Here is a 22,879-nt window from a genome sequence, read left to right on the forward strand (position 1 = left end):
AATTTTGACAGTAGTTTTAAAAAATTAAATATAAATGAATTTATAAATAAACTTGCCTTTATTAAAACCCGAAACTTCCCATCATCAAAAGCTTCCATCACATCATGTATAACTAACAAAGTACTTGCATAGAAAACAAACTACTAAAATCATTAAGAAGTAAACTGAGAAGTAAATTGGACACCCAAATCAACTTTTGAAAAGTGGAGGAGGGTCAGCTCCCTCAGCGTCCGGCCGAGGTGTGGTGTATGCTGAGCCGCTGCCGCAGCCGGCTGCTCCACGTCCTGGGCCTTAGCTTCTTGCTGCAGAACCGCCACCCGATTCTCCTCTGCCCTCCCCGTCTCGTGAAGCCGCTGATCGTGTTCGTCCTCGGCGGCCCCGGCGCCGGCAAAGGGACACAGTGCGCCCGCATCGTCGAGGAAATGGATCAGACAATGGCTGCCAATGCTCAGAAGAAGAAATTCTTGATTGATGGGTTTCCAAGAAATCAAGACAACCTTCAAGGTTGGAACAAGACCATGGCTGGGAAGGCAGATGTATCTTTCGTTCTGTTTTTTGACTGTAATAATGAGATCTGTATTGAACGATGTCTTGAGAGGGGAAAGAGTAGTGGTAGAAGTGATGACAACAGAGAGAGCTTGGAAAAGAGAATTCAGACCTACCTTCAGTCAACAAAGCCGATTATTGACTTATATGAAGAAATGGGGAAAGTGAAGAAAATAGATGCTTCTAAATCTGTTGATGAAGTTTTTGATGAAGTTGTGAAGATTTTTGACAAGGAAGGCTAATTCTAAACCTGAAAGCATCCTTGAAATCATGCTTGAATATTGCTTTGATAGCTGCTATCACAACCCCTTTTTAAGGCAATTTTAATCTTTCATAACTACATCTCAATTTGTGGCTGGAAAGTATATGGTAAAACAAATTAAATTTTTTATGTTTTTTTTTTTGGTCACAGGAATAGACAGTGAATTCAGGTTTAATTTCATCTTAGTTATGGTGCTCACTAAACAAAGAAGGGTATTTAGCTAGTTTATTTTTTTTTTTAATTCAAAAAGAATATCCCTTTTATAGTTTGTGCCTTCTGTGAGCAAAACTTTTTAGTACGAATATATACATCCCTTTAATAATTACAACGTGTTAGGATTTAGGGATACCCACTTTCTCTTTTCCTTGCAAGTTTTAAATTTCCAACCTTAACTGAATTTGTGGACCAAATATCAAAGGAATCTTTTTGTGTATTCAGTTCTTGTACAATGTGTTTGGTAAACAAACTGAAAATGGATTCTTAGCGGTGTTTTAGTATTTATCGAATAACTGACCGTTTTCTATAGAAAGGTGAGAAAACTTAGGCTTTGTTTTACTACAACTTGTACAAAGTTGTATGACAGGGCATATTCTTTGCTTCCAAGATTTGGGTTGGGGGCACTAGGGGTTCAGAGCCTGGCAGAATTGTCAGCTTTATTCTGACATAATCTAAGGGTATGAGGCAAGGATCACATCTAATGCTTGTGTTCCTTATACTCTGTTGTATACTGTTATTCATGATTCAGCTGATCTTAAAATTTCTAGCAGTGGAACCTTGAAATGCATGTGACTAGATTTATGCTAAAATGATTCAGTTAGCATTTTAGTAACACTTTAAAGGTTTTTTTTTGTTTTCTAGACTTAATAAAAGGTTAGGATTAATTAGAAAAAGCAATCTAGTTAAGTTTCCCATTTGTATTTTATTTTCTTGAATACTTTTTTCATAGTTATTTGTTTAAAGAGATTTAAAAATCATTGCACTTTGGTCAGAAAAATAATAAATATATCTTATAAAAAATAAAAAATAAATAAAAAGTGGAGGAGAAGCTTGAACAGTTATAACATGAAAAATGTTATTTATTGTCATTAAATGTTTGAAAACTTCCTCAGCCTGCATATTGAGCTGCAATTGAGAAATACTAGATATAGGTGATAGGGAGGAAGGCAGCAAATCACATTGCCATGTAGGTACCTATGCAACAATATTGCATGTTCTTCACATGTACCCCAAAACCTAAAACACAATAAAATATATATTTTTTAAAAAACAAGAAGTTTGTTAAAATTTAAGACAAAAATTCCCAAATGTGGGTGATACGGACTTTCAACTTTCAGACAGTGCTAATGAGAGTTTAAACTTAACCTTAACTTTGGAAAACTGGCAAAATTTACTAAATGTAAATTTAATAGATTCGTATACATGCTCACTATCGTACCAAAATTTTATTTTTTGGTGAAAGCACAATGGAAATGCGTGTAAATATCTACCAACAGCCATGTTGGAGAGAATTGATGTCAGCATTATTTATAATCATCCCTATTACAAACAATAAAATTTCCCATCAAAAGAGGATCGCAAACCATGCCATAATGCTAATTTTAAAAAGCATATAATTTGGAATAACAAAGATTAATTCTGCGTGTACAATAAGAGAAAAAATATTTCTGTATATAAAATTATATGATATTTAGAGAACTGGCTTTATAGGTTTGCAACCTGTCCAGTTGCACAGGATCCCAACTTTGTTTAATCTTCTATTATCACTCTCTCAAAATTAACTTTGAATGACTGCCTCAGCATTTTAATTTGCATGTCGCCCTTCCTCCCCAGTTCTGTAGACAATTCTGTTTCTATTTACATACATGTTAAAAAAAAGAGGCCAAATTTATACATAGATTACGTCAGGAAAATGATTACACAGAAGAAAGAGTGGATGATTTAGGGGAAATATCTCTGGATACGAATATTAAAATGTTATTTATCTAGATCTTGTTGCCAGTTACATGGGTGAGCTCACTTGTTGAAAATTCACGGAACACTTTTCTGCTCATATATTTCGATTTAAAAACATTTTAGGAAAGATTTACTTTATGCTGATTTTTACGATAGAATTCAGGTGTCTTAAAAGTATTTTTTATATTATTATTATACTTTCTGGGTTTCATGTACAGAATGTGCAGGTTAGTTACATTAGTATATATGTGCCATGGTGGTTTGCTGCATCCATCACCCCGTCATCTACATTAGGTATTTCTCCTAATGTTATCCCTCCCCTAACCCCTAACCCCTGACAGACCCTAGTGTGTGATGTTCCCCATCCTGTGTCCATGTTTTCTTATTGTTCATCACCCACTTATGAGTGAGAACATGCAGCGTTTGGTTTTCTGTTCTTGTGTCAGTTTGCTGAGAATGATGTATACTATGCAGCCATAAAAAAGGATGAGTTCGTCTCTTTTGCAGGGACATGGATGAAGCTGGAAACCCTCATTCTCAGCAAAAGTATTTTTTAATAGCATTAGCTATGTGGTCCAGGACTTTGATACCAACAAGCTTGTGGTTTAATTTTCTGCACTCAGTAGAAAATAAAATAAGTGGAAGCCTGACTATTATATTATCTATATTTTTCACTAAACTGTAGTTTGAGGGCTGGTTATTTTTAATTACTCTAAGTTTAGAAGACAAGTATATTGACTACTCATTACATTGGCAGGTTGAAATATTTAAGAATTACGAAAGTAAATGGAAATTTTGTTTGATTCCACTGCCCTGATATTATGCATGCCCCTTAAGTTATGCGAGAGATTCAAGTAAGCCAGTAACATCCAATATTCAAAGGAAACAAAATAGTATCTTACTCCAGTCAGGGAAAACAATTCTGCCTAATGGTCCTAAAGAAAGTACTTTAATGTCTTGCAGTGGGACTTGAGGTAGATACTGTTCCTGATGCTCCTTTGAAAATTAGTGTATCATCCCGGGGAAACTTAAGTGACACAATATTGCCACACAGATTTTTTACAGATAAGGTCGTTTCACATAAGTGTCTCATATTGTATGCTTTGAATTTTGGTTTTGTAGCACGTCATAGGTTTATTTTTTAGAAATGGCTACAGTTGAGGAAGGATACTTTAATGGACAAATCAATAAAATTAGATTAATTTCAATCAATGAAGAAATGCTGGTCTTTTCAAACTTTGTCTGCCAGTCATTATCAGATACATCAAAATTCAACTGCAAAAAAGAGAGTTTTTTATTTCTATTAAGCTTTTGAAAAAATTGTTATCCTGTTTTATGTCTATACAAATCTTCTCTATATAAATGATATGCAGTCTACATTGGGAATAGACTGTAGCTTGTTTTATGAATAATTTTACAGAAATATATTTCTTTTTCTTAACTTAAGACAAATAGAAAGTGAATATAACTAAGGGGTGCATGTTGATTTTTGTTTTGTTTAAATATTCACTTTTGAACAAATAGTGGCCAAACTTATACATAGATTACATCAGGAAAATGATTACACAGAAATCATTATTTTGCTCACAGAAATAGCTGACGCAATTATCAAATTATCTGTAATGACTTCCTTAGATTTGAAACTGTGGCCAGTGCTGGTAGTGTGACATGGTAAAAGCCCCATAAAACTGCATACCTCAACCATACCTCGGCTTTCTGTTGAAACTGCTTTCTAGAACCCAAATGTGAATAAGTAATTAAGGACTGTAATTTCCACCCTACCCAGACAATGTGTAAACAGATGCTAATCTTGACTTTTGTGAACTACTTAAGCAACAATCAGAATGTCAAAAGTCCCCTGGCCCTCGGAGTGGCCTGAGCCCCTCACCCTCATCTCTGCCCAGGAGGTGATTTACAGAATCCACTAGCTCTCAGAACGTCTGAAGCCCCTCACCCCCACCTCCTCCTTTTGGGGCCACGAGTTGGAGAGATGTGAGTCCTCCGTGGCCGCCGGCAATAAAGACCCTGCAATTTGGCATACTTTTGGTGTTGACTTTCTATGCTCAGGCCAGTACAACAGTAGCATCTGACAGTCTTTGAAATCTTGCCTTTCTCCATCACAATCAGCCTGTGGCCGTACATCAAAACTAGCCATTTTATCTCTGATTGCAGTAGCTGAGACTCTATCATTAATGTTCTGGCTTCCCAGGAGGCCCAAACTGTTGGAATCTGCTTCAGGGTGTCCTTATTATTATTTTTTTTCTACTCATGCACACTTCTCATGACCGACCCACTTCAGTTTGCAGTGTAAGAGCTGTTTCCCAGTCCTGAGCCAGGTGGCTGGAGGATTGCCTTTTTATTACTAGATGGTGGTGGATCATATAATACTATTATGACAACATATTGGATAACCTAGAAGAAATGGATAAATTTTTAGACACATACAACCCAACAAGACTTAATTATAAAAAACAGAAAATCTGAACAGGATAATAAATAGTTAGAAGAATTAATCAGTAACAGAAAGTCTCCTATGAAGAAAACAAAAAGAAACTGAATCCACTGCTGAATTCTACCAAACATTGAAAGAAGTGCTACCAATGCATTTCAAAATCTTCCAAAAAAAAAAGAAATGAAGAAGGAATACTTCCAAACTCATTTACAAATCTAGTATTTCCTTGATAGCAAAGTCAGACAAGGACATTACAAGAAAAAAAGATTACAGGCCAATAACATTGGTGAGTATAGATGCAAAAATCCTCAATCAAACACTAGCAAACCAAATTCAATGACACATCAAAAGCATCATCCACCATGATCAAGTGATATGCTTCCCTGAGATACCAGGATGATTCAACATATGCAAATTAATAAATCTGATAAACCACTTTATCAGAATGAAGGACAAAAATCATATGATTATCTCATCAGATGCAGAAAAAGACTTAACAAAGTTGAACATCTTTTCACAATAATGATTTTAAAAATCCTCTCAAATAATTAGAGGCAAAAGGAATGTACCTCCACACAATAAAGACCATATATGAGAAGGCCACAGTTAATATTATATTCAATGGTAAAAATTTGAAAACCTTTCCTTGAAGACCTGGAACAGTACGGGAATGCTAAATCTTGACCGTTTTAATCACCATAGTATTGGAATTTTTGCCAGATCAATTAATCAAGAGAAAGATAACTGAAAGATATTTAAATGTGAAAACAGAAACTGTAGCTGCTGCTGCTGCTTCTTTTTTTTTTTTTTTTGAAACAAGGTCTCACCCTGTTGTTCAGGCTGGAGCGCAGTTGTGTCATCCAGACTTACTGCAGCTGTGACCTCCCAGGCTCAGGTTATTGTCCTGTCTCAACCCCCTAGTAGCTGAGACTAAAGGTGTGTGCCACCACACCTAGCTCATTTCTATATTTTTGGTAGACCAGGTTTTTCCATGATGTGCAGGCTTGTGAAACTCTTGGGCTCCAGCCACATGTCTGCCTCAGGCTCCTAAAGGGCTGCAATTACAGATATGAGCCACTGCACCTGGCCAAAATGTCACTTCTTTTTTTTTTTTTTTTTTTGAGATGGAGTTTTGCTGTTGATACCCAGGCTGCAGTGCAATGGCGCGATCTCAGCTCACCGCAACCTCCGCCTCCTGGGTTCAGGCGATTCTCCTGCCTCAGCCTTCTGAGTAGCTGGGATTACAGGCACGCGCCACTGTGTCCAGCTGATTTTTTGTATTTTTAGTAGAGATGGGGTTTCACCATGTTGACCAGGATGGTCTCGATCTCTTGACCTCGTGATCCACCAACCTCAGCCTCCCAAAGTGCTGGGATTACAGGTGTGAGCCACCGCGTGTGGCCCACTTCTTATATACAGAAAACCTTAAAGACTCCACATAAAAACTACTAAAACAAGTACACAACTGACCTCACAATAAGGTAAGTTAAAAAACAGAAAATCAACTCACTAAAATCAGTAGTTTCTATACACTAACAAGAAACTGTCCACAAATGAAATCAAGAGATCAGTTCCATTTACAGTAGCTATAAAAAATAAAATACTTCAGAATAAACTTAACTTGGGAGCTAAAATAACTATTCGGTGAAAACTGGAAAACACTGGTGAAAAAACTGAACACAATAATTCATGAAAAGATACCCCATGTTTATGGACTGGAAGATTTAATATTCAAATGTTCATGCTACACAAAGTACTCTTCAGATTCAGGCAAGTTTCGTCAAAATTGCAATGTGATTTTTTCATTGAAATAAAAAAAATTCTAAAATGTATATGAAACCACAACAACACTCAAATAACCAAGACAATCGTGCAAAAATAACAAAGCTAAGAAATCACATGGCCTAATTTTAAACTGTAGTAATTATAACAGCATATAACAGCATGGTACTGGAAATAACAAACAAACAAACAAAGACACATCAACGATGGAACAGTACAGAGAACCTGGAAATGAATAAAGAGCACATGTATAGTCAATCAATTTTTTGCAAAAATCCAAGAATACACAATACAAAAAGAGTAGTCTCTTCAATAAATTGTGTTGACAAAACTGGATACCCACATACAGAAGAATAAAAACTGGATCCTTATCTCACATCATATAAAGAAAATCAACTCACAATGGATTAAAGATGCAAACATAAGATCAGAAGCTCCAGAACTACTAGAAGAAAGCATAAGGAAAAAGACTACACAACGTTAGTCTGGGCAATAGTTTTTGGGGGTTTGACCCCAAAAGTACAGGAAACTAAATCAAAAATAAACGAATGATTACATTGAATTTACAAGCTTCTGCACGGCATGTAAAACAATTAATAGTGTAAAAAGACAAATCAGGAATTGGGAGAAAATATTTGCAAGCCATGTATCTGGCAAGAAGTTAATCTCCAAACTATATAATTAATTAAAACAATTCAACAACAAGGAAACAATAAAAAACGTTTCTTAAAAGAAGACATACGGTCAACAGACATGTGGCAAAATGCCCAACATTGCTAATCATTGGGAAAATGTAAATTAAAATCACAATGATATATCATCTCTTACCTGAAGAATGGCTATTATAAAAAGATGAAAAATATGTTCTGGCAAAGATGTGAAGAAAGGACAACTTTTGTACACTGTTGATGGGAATTTAAATTAGTTTAGTCACTAGAAAATTGTATGAGGTGCCTCAAAAATAAAACACAGTATTATAGATGCCTCTGATAAACCCATTATAAGTTAAAGACATTGGAAGTTAAATATGCATTTAATATACCTAATGTACTTAACATCCCGGCTCAGTCTAGCCTACATTAAATGTTCTCAGAATAATTACATTAGTATACAATTGGACAAAACCATCTAAGAGAAAGTCTATTTTATAATGAAGTGTTGAATACCTCCCATAACTTATTGAATACTTGGCTGAAAGTGAAAAACAGAATGGCTGCATAGGTACTCCTATGACAATAAATTTCAAATGTTCTCATCACAAAAAAGATAAGTACTTGAGATAATGAAAATGCTAATTAGCTTAATACAATTATTCCAGGCTATGTTCATAAATCATAATATCACTTTGTACCCCATAAATATATACAATTATAAATAATTAATTCATAATAAAACAAAATAAAATGGTTGTTTTATATCCTCATGCTATATTATTATATTTTACGGAGGACTTTTCTTTTAATTTTTTTTTTTGTAGATGAGGTCTCAATCTTATCCAGACTGGAGGGCAGTGGTATGATTATTGCTCACTGCAATATCAAACTTCTGGGCTCAAGTGATTCTCCTGCCTCAGCCTTCCAAGTAGCTGGGACTATAGGCATGCACCACCACAACCAGTTAATTTTTAAAAGATTTGTACAGACATGATCTCACTACATTGCTCAGACCTGTCTCAAACTCATGACCTCAAGCAATGCTCCTGCCTTGGTCTCATAAAGGGCTGGGATTACAGACATGAGCTACCACACTCAGCCTTTTACAAATGTATTTTATTTTTTGTATACATGCCCGTAACTATAGAGAATAGTAAGTACATCCCTTTGTATTTATTTCTAAGTTGCAATGATTAATGCAATTTAATCAATTCTGGTTTTATCTATTTCATGCTGGAGAATTTTTAGGCAAATACAGGAAAATTATTTTATACTTAAATAATCCAATACATATCTCCAACAATTAAGATAGTTTTCTTTTTAATACAGCCAGAATTTCATTACTACCTATTCAAAATTTAAAAAAAAAAACATAATTTCTCAGTATAAACTAATATCCAGTCCATGTTCAAAGTGCTCCCCTAGAGAAAACATTTAAAAATAAAATAAAATAAAATAAAATAAAATTGGTAATTTGTGCTAAGGATTTGAATGAGCCATTTGTTGAACCCATACCAATATTCACTCAAAGAGCTCGTGAATGAAGTGGCCACAGTGGCAGATATGGAGATGATGTATTAGCTCAACAATATGGGTTCCTCTTCACACACAAAAATGCCAGATCTAGCCTGTATGCTGCTTAAGTTTCCAACAGAAGAAACAAATACTGAATCCTTGATAGAACATCATCCTCTGGCATAGAGCAAGCAAGCATATTTGGTAGTATGATGAAAAAATAAATCTTTTCATTTACCGAAGTAGTCATTCCTTCTTGATGGAGCTCTTGTTAAGCATTCACATAACAGAAATAGTGCCAAAGTCTGCATGTATTCTGAGAGGGCCTTGTATACACCTCCATTTAAGGGCTCTTTGTGACCAGTCTTCCAATCTTGTTTCTTCCAAGTTCCTCACCATCCTGCAATCTGGTTGGTGACTGAGTATAAAAAGCTACAAATCTATCTATGTTCATATATCTTTCCAAGCATGGTAAACATCTTGATAGGCATTCATTTCTGCCTTCCAGGATAATTTTCCTCCTCTAATTTTCTCTCGGGCTTCTCCTAGGTCGTGATATTCTCTTCTACTTCTGACTAATAGCAGAAATTTTTGCATATCTATCATTACATGAGACATAAATAACCTATTTTTGGACAACAATTATATACATCATTTTTTCGGCTATAAGAAGAAATTGGTGTAATGCAAATATAAGCAGCAAATGCAACTTTCTTGTGCTGTTACTCTGCTGTCAAGATCTCCTGTAATTTATCTTAAACATGCCACTTAATGATAGAATCCTACAAGCACACACAGCTGTATGACTTAGAAGATAAGATAATATCTACGTTATTTTCGGCTGGTGAGCTTACATTTTCACTCCGTGTACTATAGTTACAGAGTGAAAAGCTTTCTTACTTTCTTATAGGACTCAGCAAGGAACTGTTTTTCAAAGCTTGAATAACTTTTTTGCCAAATAGAATGTTACTTTTTAGCAAAACACTATTCTGTTTCTTCTGTCAGGGCATAGCACAGGCATTATTATGCTTACATCACTTCCGCTGATAGTATGACCTGAGATAGTATTTGCTGAGAACTGAAACTAAAACTCAAGTGATAGTTCAGCTTCTCCTGCACTATGAGGAAACCAGAATTCTTCTATTCTGGAAACCACCTGAAGCAGGCAGCCAGACAAACTCCTCAGTAGATGTAGAAGGGTAACATGATCAATAAGGTAAATATCAAAGAAAAAAATCAGAAAAGTCCCTGTAGGCCGGGCACAGTGGCTTACACCTGTAATCCCAGCACTTTGGGAGGCCAAGGTGGGCAGATCACCTGAGGTCGGGAGTTTGAGACTAGCCTGACCAACACTGAAAATACAAAATTAGCCTGGCATGCTGGTGCATGCCTATATTCCCAGCTACTTAGGACCTGAAGGCAAGAGAATCACTTGACCCAGGAAGCAGAGGCTGCAGTGAGCAGAGATCGCACCATTGCACTCCAGCCTGGGCAGCAAGAGAAAAACTCCATCTCAAAATAAATAAATAAATAAATAACGAATAACAATGAATAAAGTGACTATTTCTTAGTAGCAGCCAACCTAGCATAATAGGCAAAACCCCATCTTTAATTTCTAACAGAATAGGTTGACATTGTACCTCCACAAAATTCGATGAGGTAACAAACCTCTGAATATTTCTGAAGTTTATTTTCTACTTTCTGGCACGTATATTTCTTACCAATGTATGGACAATACCTGCTTCTTCCTTAATCACTGAAGCTTCTAGGTAAATTGTCATCAATACTGTGGAACAAGATGATTGTGAGATGATCAAATGAGAACACATGGACACAGGGAGGGGAGCACTACACACTGGGGTCTGATGGAGGGAAATAGGGGAGGGACAGCGGGGGGTAGGAAGTTGGGGAGAGATAGCATGGGGAGAAATGCCACATAGAGATGAAGGGGAGAAAGGTAGCAAATCACACTGCCACATATGCATCTATGCAACAATCTTGCATGTTCTTCAAATGTACCCCAAAACCTAAAATGCAATTAAAAAAAGAAGTAAATTATCAGGGTTATAAATTGTTACCCTAAGACATGACAATCATAGTGTATATCTATTACCTATTAAAATGAATATAATCTACTTGCATCTTATAATTAATTGCTGCCTTTGGCCTATGCCATTTTTGAATGCTATATGTGGCAATTTGTTACAATAATAGTTCTCAATGAATCCCATCTCCTATATCCACATTCTTGTGTTCCCTACGATGTTGACGCTGGGCTTGGTCATGAGATTTTTCTTGGCGACTGGGATATTAGCATTTATGACAAGCAAATAATTGAAAATCCTTGTGGCTCAAGCCTATAATCCTAGCACTTTGGGAGGCCAAGGCGGGTGGATCACGAGGTCAAGAGATCGAGACCATCCTGGTCAACAAGGTGAAATCCCATCTTTACTAAAAAATACAAAAATTGGCCAGGCGCAGTGGCTCACGCCTGTAATCCCAGCACTTCGGGAGGCCGAGGCGGGTGGGTCACGAGGTCAAGAGATCGAGACCATCCTGGTCAACATGGTGAAACCGCGTCTCTACTAAAAAAAAAAAAAAACAATTAGCTGGGCATGGTGGCGCGTGTCTGTAATCCCAGCTACTCAGAAGGCTGAGGCAGAAGAATTGCCTGAACCCAGGAGGCGGAGGTTGCGGTGAGCCGAGATCGCGCCATTGCACTCCAGCCTGGGTAACAAGAGCGAAACTCCATCTCAAAAATAAAGAAGAAAAAAAATACAAAAATTAGCTGGGCATGGTGGCGCGTGCCTGTAATCCCAGCTACTCAGGAGGCTGAGGCAGGACAATTGCCTGAACCCTGGAGTCGGAGGTTGCAGCGAGCCGAGATCGCGCCATTGCACTCCAGCCTGGGTAACAAGAGAGAAACTCCATCTCAAAAAAAAAGAAGAAAAAAAAAATACAAAAATTAGCTGGGCATGGTGGCACGTGCCTGTGATCCCAGCTACTCAGGAGGCTGAGGCAGGAGAATTGTCTGAACCCAGGAGGTGGAGGTTGCGGCGAGCCAAGATCGCGGCATTGCACTCCAGACCGGGTAGCAAGAGCGAAACTCCGTCTCAAAAAAAAAAAAAAAAAAAAAAAAAAAAAGAAAGAAAAGAAAAGAAAAGAAAATCCTTGTATTTAAGGTTTAAGTGCTTGCTCTCTCGTTTCTGAAAACTCTTCTATTATTATATGAAAAAGTTATATTAGGCTCCTGGAAGATGATGGCATCTGAAGATGGGCTCTGGTGCTTCCAACTATACCGTCTTTCTGTTAGAAATCCAAACACATGAAGAGCCCAACCAACACCCAGGGAGAATGAGGTGTCTCATGTAAACACCACCCAAAGTGCAAAGTCTCGGAATTGTAATTAAGTGATCATTTTAGGTCTCTGTGTTTGGAAATAGTTTTTGAGGTGGAAACATATAATCATTGCAGAAATTAATGGCAAGAATTGGGAACTATAACAAAAAGCTAAGACATATGGCATGGACTGTGAAACTGGGAGGACAATGGGCACGGAGAAAAAACAAAAATAGTTGGTGAAGGTAAGAAAAATGACAAATGTATAATGGATCTTGGGAAACCTAGAAGTGAACTGCTACTAGGCACTGGAAAAATGGTGTCTCATACAGTTAACAAACAATTATCAAAACGTTGCTTGCAGTAACTGGGAAGCGGTAAAACACACCGAATGAACACGTGAACCTTGCCTTCTAGAGAAAATATTAGAAAGGCTCAATCAACTTCTTTTAGTCATGTGTGAAAAGATGTGGGCAAAAACATTAGCCATTCAAAGAGAAAGGATTAAAAGGCACACATCCATAGCAATTGTGAAATCCAAAAAGGAGCACGTTATCAGGTTCTGCTCAAGGGGCAGGAATGTTCCTTCCTGATTTCTGTGAGGTCCTTCCTAATTCAGTTTTTCTCTGTGACCTTTAGGCAGATATATAATTAATACAGAAACTGGTGTTTACAACTGGGGACTGTGAAAGGAAATAATTAGAGAAAAGGCAGAGGGTTCAGGAGTTGCTAGCATCTCTAATACTTTCAGCCAGAAAAAAAAAATATTAAAAATTAATAAATAATAATCTCATGGCAAATCAAGTGTGACCATAAAATTCACTTTATTAAAGACCTTAAAATGATTTTAGGAGGTTTATGAGACCCTACTAGTTGTACAAAAGGATCTTTAAACACACTCGAATTAGAGATATTTATTTCAAAATGAATTAAGAATATAATATTTGGGTCATTAATTGAACTACCATAAGAACTACAGGAAACAAAAAATTTTAAACAGAGTTGTACCGCCAAAGAAATTTCAGCATAGACTGAAAGAAGCAGCAATGTTCAAAACAAAGTGGTCTCTAAGATCTCAAAATGAAGAATTTCACTGAGCAAGATGTAGTCTGAGAAAGTAGCTCATGTGAAAACATATGTAATTTCTGAAAAAAAAAAAAAAAAAAAGAAATAGAATCTCAGAGGGAAGCCCAGCAAGTCCAAAAAGTTGAGGCAAGAGCCACAAAATCAATGATAGACTGGACAAGGAAAATGTGGCATATATACACCGTGGAATACTATGCAGCCATAAAAAAGGGATGAGTTCCTGTCCTTTGTAGGGACATGGATGAATCTGGAAACCATCATTCTAAGCAAACTGACACAAGAACAGAAAATCAAACACTGCATGTTCTCACTCATAGGAGGGTGATGAACAATGAGAACACATAGACACAGGAAGGGGAACATCACACACTGAGGTCTGTAGTGAAGGGCTAGCAGAAGGACAGCAGAGGGTGGGGAGGTTGGGTGAAGGACAGCAGGTGGCTGGGGGATGGAGGCAGCAAACTGCCTTGCCATGTAAGTACCTATGCAACAAGCCTGCATTATCTGCACATGTACCCCAGAACCTAAAATACAAAAAAAAAAAAAAAAAAAAAAAAAAAAAACCAGGAAAATGCAAATTAGGGAAGCACTTCTAGGAATCAGAAAGAAACATCCTCTACCCTTTTAGTATAACCTGAAAAGATGCTTCTGGTTAGATTTCAGAATTGCTATGGACCAGAAATGAATATGTGGCTTCCAAACTTCCCTGTTGGAATAGTAATATGTTGGAATTGGAATATTTATTGAATCCTATCTCATCACAGTATATAGCATAAGTGTTGAATAATTAACATTTTTTACTTTATAGTTCTTCAAACACTTCTTAAAAACGTTAAGATTGCTGATATCTAATATAAAATAATGAAATAAAAATTAATTCAGATTGTAGTAGCATCAATAAATTCATTTTCGTAAAGAAAAACTCTGAATTATTTCCAAGTTATACTATAAAGTTCAAAGAATTCAAAGTTTTTTTAATCATATCACATAGCATGTCCTTAGACACATATAACATATTGGTAACTGTAAGTTTCTAATTCTGGCAAAGTTGAGCTGTTTTGAACTGTAATTTTGGAGTTCAGGAATGATTCTGTGTTATCTGGAGGATTTCTTCCACAGCATTATTTTATTTTGCAAGTTGAAAAACATTTTGTTCTTACTTGGAGCAACTCATGGATTTCAATGACTCTCCTCATTGAGTGAAAAGTGAAACAAAAGTTTCAACAAAAGGTCCATTAACATTGAACTGGCTGAATACATTATGGTAGTTTTAATTATGTTACTCATAAGACAATACATTCCCTATGACCACTAAAACACAGAATGTAAGTATGTATAAATTGGGAAAATCAGTGTTCTAAATAAATTGTAGAATATGTTTAGTTGCTCCTTTTGTATAAAAATAGAGCATCCTTTGCAAAACCCATAGCAAAATAACACTTTCAGAAAATAAAAAAAAGAAGATATATTAAAAAAAAGGAGAAAATTAAAAAAATAGTTCACAAAAGAACTAGAAATATGGGAACATTCACAGTGTATAATTCAGTGTGGCCATTTATTTTTCACATTAACATTGCTGAGGAGTACTTTAAACCTAGATTAGAATTGGCCATATAAAATAGGTAAGTATAATAAAAAGTCTCAGTGTCATTTAATAATGTATCTAATCCAATGAAATGATAACTATCACCATCTGGAAAATTTAATCTCTTTCAGGGAGAAGATTCAAGGGGTATACACTGAAATCGACAGAACAATGTTGAAACAAATGTTAAAAGATCTAAACAAATGAAAACACCACATGCTCATGAATGAGAAGACAATGCTGTTAAGATGGCAATACTCCACTCATGGATATACAGATCCAATGCAATGCCTACTCAATAGTCAGCTGCCTTTTTTTTTTTTTTTTTTTTGAGACAGGGTGCCATTGTCACCCAGGCTAGAATGCAGTGGCATGATCTCTGATCATTGCAGTCTCCACCTCTAGGGTATATACACAAAAGAACTAGAAATATGGGAACATTCACACAAAACAACTAGAACTATGGGAACATTCACAGTGTATTATTCATAATAGTAAAAAAGGAAAAATAATAAAAAGGTCCATCAGTTGATGAATGGATAAATGAAATGTGATATACCTGTACAATAGATTATATGAGATTAAGCAAATTAAGTACTGATATAGGAAAGTAAATATTTATACACAATATGCAAAATGTGAGTGTAAGCACTTGTTAATATCTAGAACACACAAGGACAGGGAGGGGTGCTCAGAGGAGGTACGGGGCAGGGACAGAGGGACTTCCCTGTGCCACGCTGTTTGAATTCTGAAGGGTACATACAAACCCTCATTGACCTGTGCTACCGGCCTCTGGCTAAAGAGGGCGCTGTAGCCACCAAAGTCTTGTGTACAAATCAAGCCTCTCAGTAAGCCTGCGCAGTTATCCGATCCCAACGGACATGCCTAACAGCGAGACGCCGGAGCTCTGCGTGGCTGGCTTCCGAGTCTCTTTCGGTGTCGGGTCTTATCCTGGCACTGAGGGCGGCAGACTGGCGCTTATAACCGGCTTGGCATTGTGTAGGTGGCTTTCGGGACCCACATGAGCCAATGGTAACAACCCTGCAGTTGCTGGGGCCGGGGACGTGGCTTTCCTGGACAGTTCTCGGCCAAGAAGAAGAACGGAAACCAGATTCCTGAAAGGTAATATGTCTTGGTACCTTGGCATGGCCTTTCCTGCTAGTGGCTTCTGGGCATAGGTTTCATCTTTTGTGGTCTCTGCGTCTCACTTTCGCCATCCCAATCTTGGCTTGTCCGCCCGTTGCTTTGAGGCTTTTTTTTTTTTTTTTTTGACAGAGTTTCGCTCTTGTTACCGAGGCTGGAGAGCAATGGCGCGATCTCGGCTCACCGCAACCTCCGCCTCCTGGGTTCAGGCAATTCTCCTGCCTCAGCCTCCTGAGTCGCTGGGATTACAGGCACGCGCCACCATGCCCAGCTAATTTTTTGTATTTTTAGTAGAGACGGGGTTTCACCATGTTGACCAAGATGGTCTCGATCTCTTGACCTCGGAATCCACCAGCCTCGGCCGCTTTGAGGCTTTGCCCCTCTTCGCCGCCCGCTGTAGCTGAAAGGGGAAATGTATGAGATGTCCTGGGATTTCGCCTTCTTCTTGCAAAAGTGAGGTTCTGGGCCGGGCGCGGTGACTCAAGCCAGTAATCCCAGCACTTTGGGGAGGCCGAGGCGGGTGGATGACGAGGTCAAGAGATCGAGACCATCCCGGTCAACATGGTGAAACCCCATCTCTAGTAAATATACAAAAAATTAGCTGGGCACGGTGGTGCGTGCCTGTAATCCCAGCTACTCAGGAGGGTGAGGCAGAAGAATTGCCAGAACCCAGCAGGCGGAGATTGTAGTGAGCCGAGATCGCGCCATTGTACTCCACCCTGGGTAACAACAGCGAAACTCCGTCTGAAAAAAGAAACAAACAAACAAAAAGTATCAACTAGAAACTCTATTAAGCGGGATCTAAATGTGAAGGTTAAAATAATGAAACTTCTAATGGAAGAGAAATCAGAAATTTTTCTTAACTCAAAATATGGAAAGATATCTTAGACATAAAAAGTATTAATTAAAAGAAAGCATTTAATTTTGTCAAAATTAATTTTTGTTTTGCTCTTAAAAGACAGCATAAAAAAGAGGAAAGGGGCCGGGCGTGGTGTCTCACGCCTGTAATCCCATCACTTTGTGAGGCCGAGGCGGGTGGATCACGAGGTCAAGGGATCGAGACCATCCCGGTCAACATGTTGAAACCCCGTCTCTACTAAAAATACAAAAAATTAGCTGGGTACGGTGGTGCGTGCCTGTAATCCCAGCGACTCAGGAGGCTAAAGCAGGAAAATTCGCAGAACCCAGGGGGCGGAGGTGGCGATGAGCCAAGATCCGGCCATTGCACTCCAGCCTGGGTAACAACAGCGAAACTAGGTCTCAAAAAAAACCAAAACAAACAAACAAAAGAAATCAACTTGAAACTCTATTAAGCAGAGATCTAAATGTGAAGGTTTAAATAATGAAACTTCTAATAGAAGGGAAGTCAGAATCTTTCTTAACTCAAAATATAAAAAGATTACTTAGACATAAAAAATATGAATTAAAAAGAAAGCATTTAATTTTGTCCAAATTAATTTTTGTTTTGCTCTTAAAAGACAGCATAAAAAAGAGGAAAGGGGCCGAGCGCAGTGGCTCACGCCTGTAATCCCAGCACTTTGGGAGGCCGAGGCGGTGGATCACGAGGTCAGGAGATCGAGACCATCCCGGTCAACATGGTGAAATCCCGTCTCTGCGAAAAATAAAGAAAATTAGCTGGGCACGGTGGTGCGTGCCTGGAATCCCAGCTACTCAGGAGGCTGAGGCAGGAGAATGGCCAGAACCCAATAGGCGGAGGTTGCGGTGAGCCGAGATCACGCCATTGCACTCCAGCCGGGTAATAACAGCGAAACTCCGTCTGAAAAAAATTAAAAAAATAAAATAAAATGTCAACTGCTAACTCTATTAAGCAGGGATCTAAATATGCAGGTTAAAATAATGAAACTTCGTCTTCTTCTTCTTTTTTTTTTGAGACAGAGTTTCGCTCTTGTTACCCAGACTGGAGTGCAATGGCGCAATCTCGGCTCACCGCAACCTCCGCCTCTGGGTTCAGGCAATTCTCCTGCCTCCGCCTGAGTAGCTGGGATTACAGGCACGCACCACCATGCCCAGCTAATTTTTGTATTTTTAGTAGAGACGGGGTTTCACCATGTTGACCAGGATGGTCTAGATCTCTTGACCTCGAGATCCACCCGCCTTGGCCTCCCAAAGTGCTGGGATTACAGGCGTGAGCCACCGCGCCCGGCCTGAAACTTCTAATAGAAGAGAAATCAGAAATCTTTCTTAACTCAAAATATAAAAAGATTCCTTAGACATAAAATGTATGAATTAAAAAGAAAGCATGTAATTTTGTCCAAATTAATTTTTGTTTTGCTCTTAAAAGACAGCATAAAAAAGAGGAAAGGGGCCGGGCGTGGTGGCTCACGCCTATAATTCCAGCACTTTGGGAGGCTGAGGCGGGTGGATCACAAGGTCAAGAGATCGAGACCATCGTGGGCAACATGGTGAAACCCCGTCTCTACTAAAAACACAAAAAATTAGCTGGGCACAGTGGTGTGTGCCTGCAATCCCAGCTACTCAGGAGGCTGAGGCAGGAGAATTGCCAGAACCCAGGAGGCGGAGGTTGCCGTGAGCCGAGATCGCGCCATCGCACTCCAGCCTGGGTAACAACAGCGAAACTCCGTCACAAAAAAATTAAAAAATAAATAAATAAATAAACTCGAAACTCTATTAAGCAAAGATCTAAAAGGGAAGGTTAAAATAATGAAACTTTTAATAGAAGAGAAATCAGAAATCTTTCTTAACTCAAAATATGAAAAGATTCCTTAGACATAAAAAGTATGAATTAAAAAGAAAGCATTTAATTTTATGAAAATTAATTTTTGTTTTACTCTTGAAAGACAGCATAAAAAAGAGGAAAGTGACAGGGCGCGGTGGCTCACGCCTGTAATCCCAGCACTTTTTGATGTGGAGGTGGATGAATCACTAGGGTAACAGATCGAGACCATCCCGGTGAACATGGTGAAACACCGTGTGTACTAAAAATACAAAAACTTTGCTGGGCACGGTGGTGCGTGCGTCCAATCCCTGCTGCTCAGGAGGCTGAGGCAGGAGAATTGCCAGAACCCAGGAGGCGGAGGTTGCGGTGAGCCGAGATCGCGCCATTGCACTCCAGCCTGGGTAACAACAGCGAAACTCCGTCTCAAAAAAAACAAAACAAAACAAAAAAAATGTCAACTCAAAACTCTATTAAGCATTGATCTAAATGTGAGGTTTCAATAATGAAACTTCTATTAAAAGAGAAATCTGAAATTCTTCTTAACTGAAAATTTGAAATGATTCCTTAGACATAAAAAGGATGTATTAAAACAAAAGCATTTAATTTTGTCAAAATTAATTTTTGTTTTGCTCTTAAAAGACAGCGTATAAAAGAGGAAAGTGGCCGGGAGCGGTGGCTCACGCCTGTAATCCATGCACTTTGAGAGGCCGAGGTGGGTGGATCACGAGGTCAAGAGATCGAGACCATACCAGTTAACACGGTGAAACCCCGTCTCTACTAAAAATACAAAAAATAAGCGAGGCACGGTGGCGCGTGCCTGTAATCCCAGCTACTCAGGAGGCTACGGCAGGAGAATTTCCGGAACCCAAGAGGGGGAGGTTGCGGTGAGCAGTAATCGCCCCATTGCACCAGGAGTCAGAGGTTGCTGTGAGCCGAGATTGCCCCATTGCACTCCAGACTGGGTAACAACAGCGAAACTCCATCTTAAAAAAAAAATATCAACTCGAAACTCTATTAAGCAGAGATCTAAATGTGAAGATTTAAATAATGAAACTTGTAATAGAAGAGAAATCAGAAAACTTTCTTAACTCAAATTATCAAAAGATTCCTTAGACATAAAAAGTATGAATTAAAAAGAAAGAATTTAATGTTGTGAAATTTAATTTTTCATTTGCTCTTAAAAGACAGCGTAAAAAGGAAAGTGGCCGGGCCCGATGCCACATGCATGTAAAACATGCACTTTGAGAGGCTGAGGCCGATGGATCACGAGGTCAAGAGATCGAGACTATCCCAGTCAACATGGTGAAACCCCGTCTGTACTAAAAATACAAAAAATTAGCTGGGCACGGTGGTGCATGCCTGTAATCCAGCTACTCAGGAGGGTGAGGCAGGAGAATTGCCAGAACCCTACGAGACGGAGGTTGTGGTGAGCCGAGATCGCGCCATAGCACTCCAGCCTGGGTAAAGCAGCGAAACTCCGTCTCAAAAAAAAAAAAAAAAAATTCAACTCGAAACTCTATTAAGCAGAGATCTAAATGTGAAGGTTTCAATAATGAACCTTCTAATAAAAGAGAAATCTGACATCCTTCTTAACTGAAAATGTGAAAAGATTCCTTAGACATAAAAAGTATGAATTAAAATGAAAGCATTTAATTTTGTCTAAATTAATTTTTGTTTTGCTCTTAAAAGACAGCGTAAAAAAGAGGAAAGGGACAGGGCGCGGTGGCTCACGCCTGTAATCCATGCACTTTGAGAGGCCAAGGCGGGTGGATCACGAGGTCAAGAGATTGAGACCATCGCAGTCAACATGGTGAAACCCGGTCTCTATTAAAAATACAAAAGCTTAGCTGGGCATGGTGGTGCATGCCTGCAATCCCTGCTACTAAGGAGGCTGAGGCAGGAGAATTGCCAGAACCCAGGAGACGGAGGTTGCGGTGAGCCGAGATCGTGCCATTGTACTCCAGCCTGGGTAACAACAGCGAAAATCCATCTCAAAAAACAAACAAACAAACAAACAAAAAATCAATTCGAAACTCTTTTAAGCAGAGATCTAAATGTGAAGGTTTAAATAATGAAACTTCTAATAGAAGTGAAATCAGAAATCTTTCTTAAGTCAAAAAATGAAAAGATTCCTTAGACATAAAAAGTATGAATTAAAAAGCATTTAATTTTGTCAAAATTAACTTTTGTTTTGCTCTTAAAAGACAGCATAAAAAAGAGGAAAGGGGCCGGGCGTGGTGGCTCACGCCTGGAAAACCAGCACTTTGGGAGGCCAAGACCGGTGAATCAGGAGCTCAAGAGATCGAGACCATCCCGGTCAACATGGTGAAAGCCTGTCTGTACTAAGAATACAAAAAATTAGCTGGGCACGGTGGTGCGTGCCTGTAATCCCAGCTACTCAGGAGGCTGAGGCAGGAGAATTGCCAGAACCCAGGAGGCAGAGGTTGCGGTGAGCCGAGACCGCGCCATTGCACTCCAGTCTCGGTAAAAAAAGCGAAACTCCGCCTCAAGAAAATATATACATATATCAACTCGAAACTCTATTAAGCGAGATCCAAATGTGAAGGTTAAAATAATGTAACTTCTAATAGAAGAGAAATCAGATATCTTTCTTAAGTCAAAATAAGAAAAGATTCCTAAGACATAAAAAGTATGAATCAAAAAGCATTTAATTTGTCAAAATTAATTGTTGTTTTGATCTTAAAAGACAGCATAAAAAAGAGGAAAGGGGCTGGGCATGGTGGCTCACGCCTGTAAACCCATCACTTTGGGAGGCCGAGGAGGATGGATCACGAGGTCAGGAGATCGAGACCATCCCGGTAAATATGGTGAAACCCCGTCTCTACTAAAAATACAAAAAGTGATCTAGTCACGGTGGTGCGTGCCTCTAATCCCAACTTCTCAGGAGGCTGAGGCAGGAGAATTGCCAGAACCCAGAAGGAGGAGGTTGCGGTGAGCCGAGATTGCGCCATTGCACTTGAGCCTGGGAAACAACAGCGAAACTCCGTTTCAAAAAAAAAAAAAAAATCAACTCGAAACTCTATTAAGCAGGGATCTAAATATGAAGGTTAAATTTATGAAACTTCTAAAAGAAGAGAAATCAGAAGTCTTTCCTAACTCAAAATATGGAAAGATTCCTGAGACATGAAAAGTATGAATGACAGAGGATTTAATTTTGTCAAAATTAATTTTTGATTTGCTCTTAAAAGACAGCAAGAAAAGGAGGAAAGGGGTCCAGCGCGTTGGCTCACGCCTGTAATCCCAGCACTTTGTGAGGCCGAGGCGGGTGGATCATGAGGTCAAGATATCGAGACCATCCCAGTCAACATGGTGAAACCCCGTCTCTAATAAAAATACAAAAAATTAGCTGGGTACCGTGCTGCGTGCCTGTAATCCTAGCGACTAAGGAGGCTGAGGCAGGAGAATGGGTGGAACCCAGGAGGTGGAGGTTTAGGTGACCCAAGATCCGCCATTGCACTTCAGCCTGGGTAACAACAGGGAAACTCCGTTTCAAAAAAAAAAAAAAAAAAAAAAAAGCTCGAAACTCTATTAAGCAGAGATATAAATATGAAGGTTAAAATAATGAAACTTCCAAAAGAAGACAAATCAGAAATCTTTCTTAACTCAAAATGTGAAAAGATTCCTTAGACATAAAAAGTATGAATTAAAAAGCATTTAATTTTGTCCAAATTAATTTTTGTTTGGCTCTTAAAAGACAGCAGAAAAAAGAGGAAAGAGGCCGGGCACGGTGGCTCACGCCTGTAATCCCAGCACATTGGGAGACCGAGGCGGGTGGATCACGAGGTCAAGACATCGAGACCATGCCGGTCAACATATTGAAATCCCGACTCTATGAAAAATACAA

General features: G+C 38.6%; 1 protein-coding gene across 1 annotated transcript; it reads left to right on the plus strand.

Annotated features, from left to right (window-relative positions):
- The first annotated feature begins 248 nt into the window (after positions 1-248).
- On the plus strand, positions 249-921 carry LOC105718843 (UMP-CMP kinase-like). The gene has a single exon (XM_064370983.1). It carries the CDS (start codon positions 249-251, stop codon positions 786-788), a length of 540 nt encoding a protein of 179 aa, XP_064227053.1. The 3' UTR covers positions 789-921.
- Positions 922-22,879: the final 21,958 nt, after the last annotated feature.

This window comes from Aotus nancymaae, unplaced genomic scaffold, assembly GCF_030222135.1.
Source record: "Aotus nancymaae isolate 86718 unplaced genomic scaffold, 86718_ANA_hifiasm-v0.15.2.pri h1tg000115l, whole genome shotgun sequence".
NCBI lineage: Eukaryota > Metazoa > Chordata > Mammalia > Primates > Aotidae > Aotus > Aotus nancymaae.

Coding starts and splice junctions, on each gene's coding strand:
- LOC105718843 (XM_064370983.1), top strand. CDS start 249: ATGCTGAGCCGCTGCCGCAGCCGGCTGCTCCACGTCCTGGGCCTTAGC.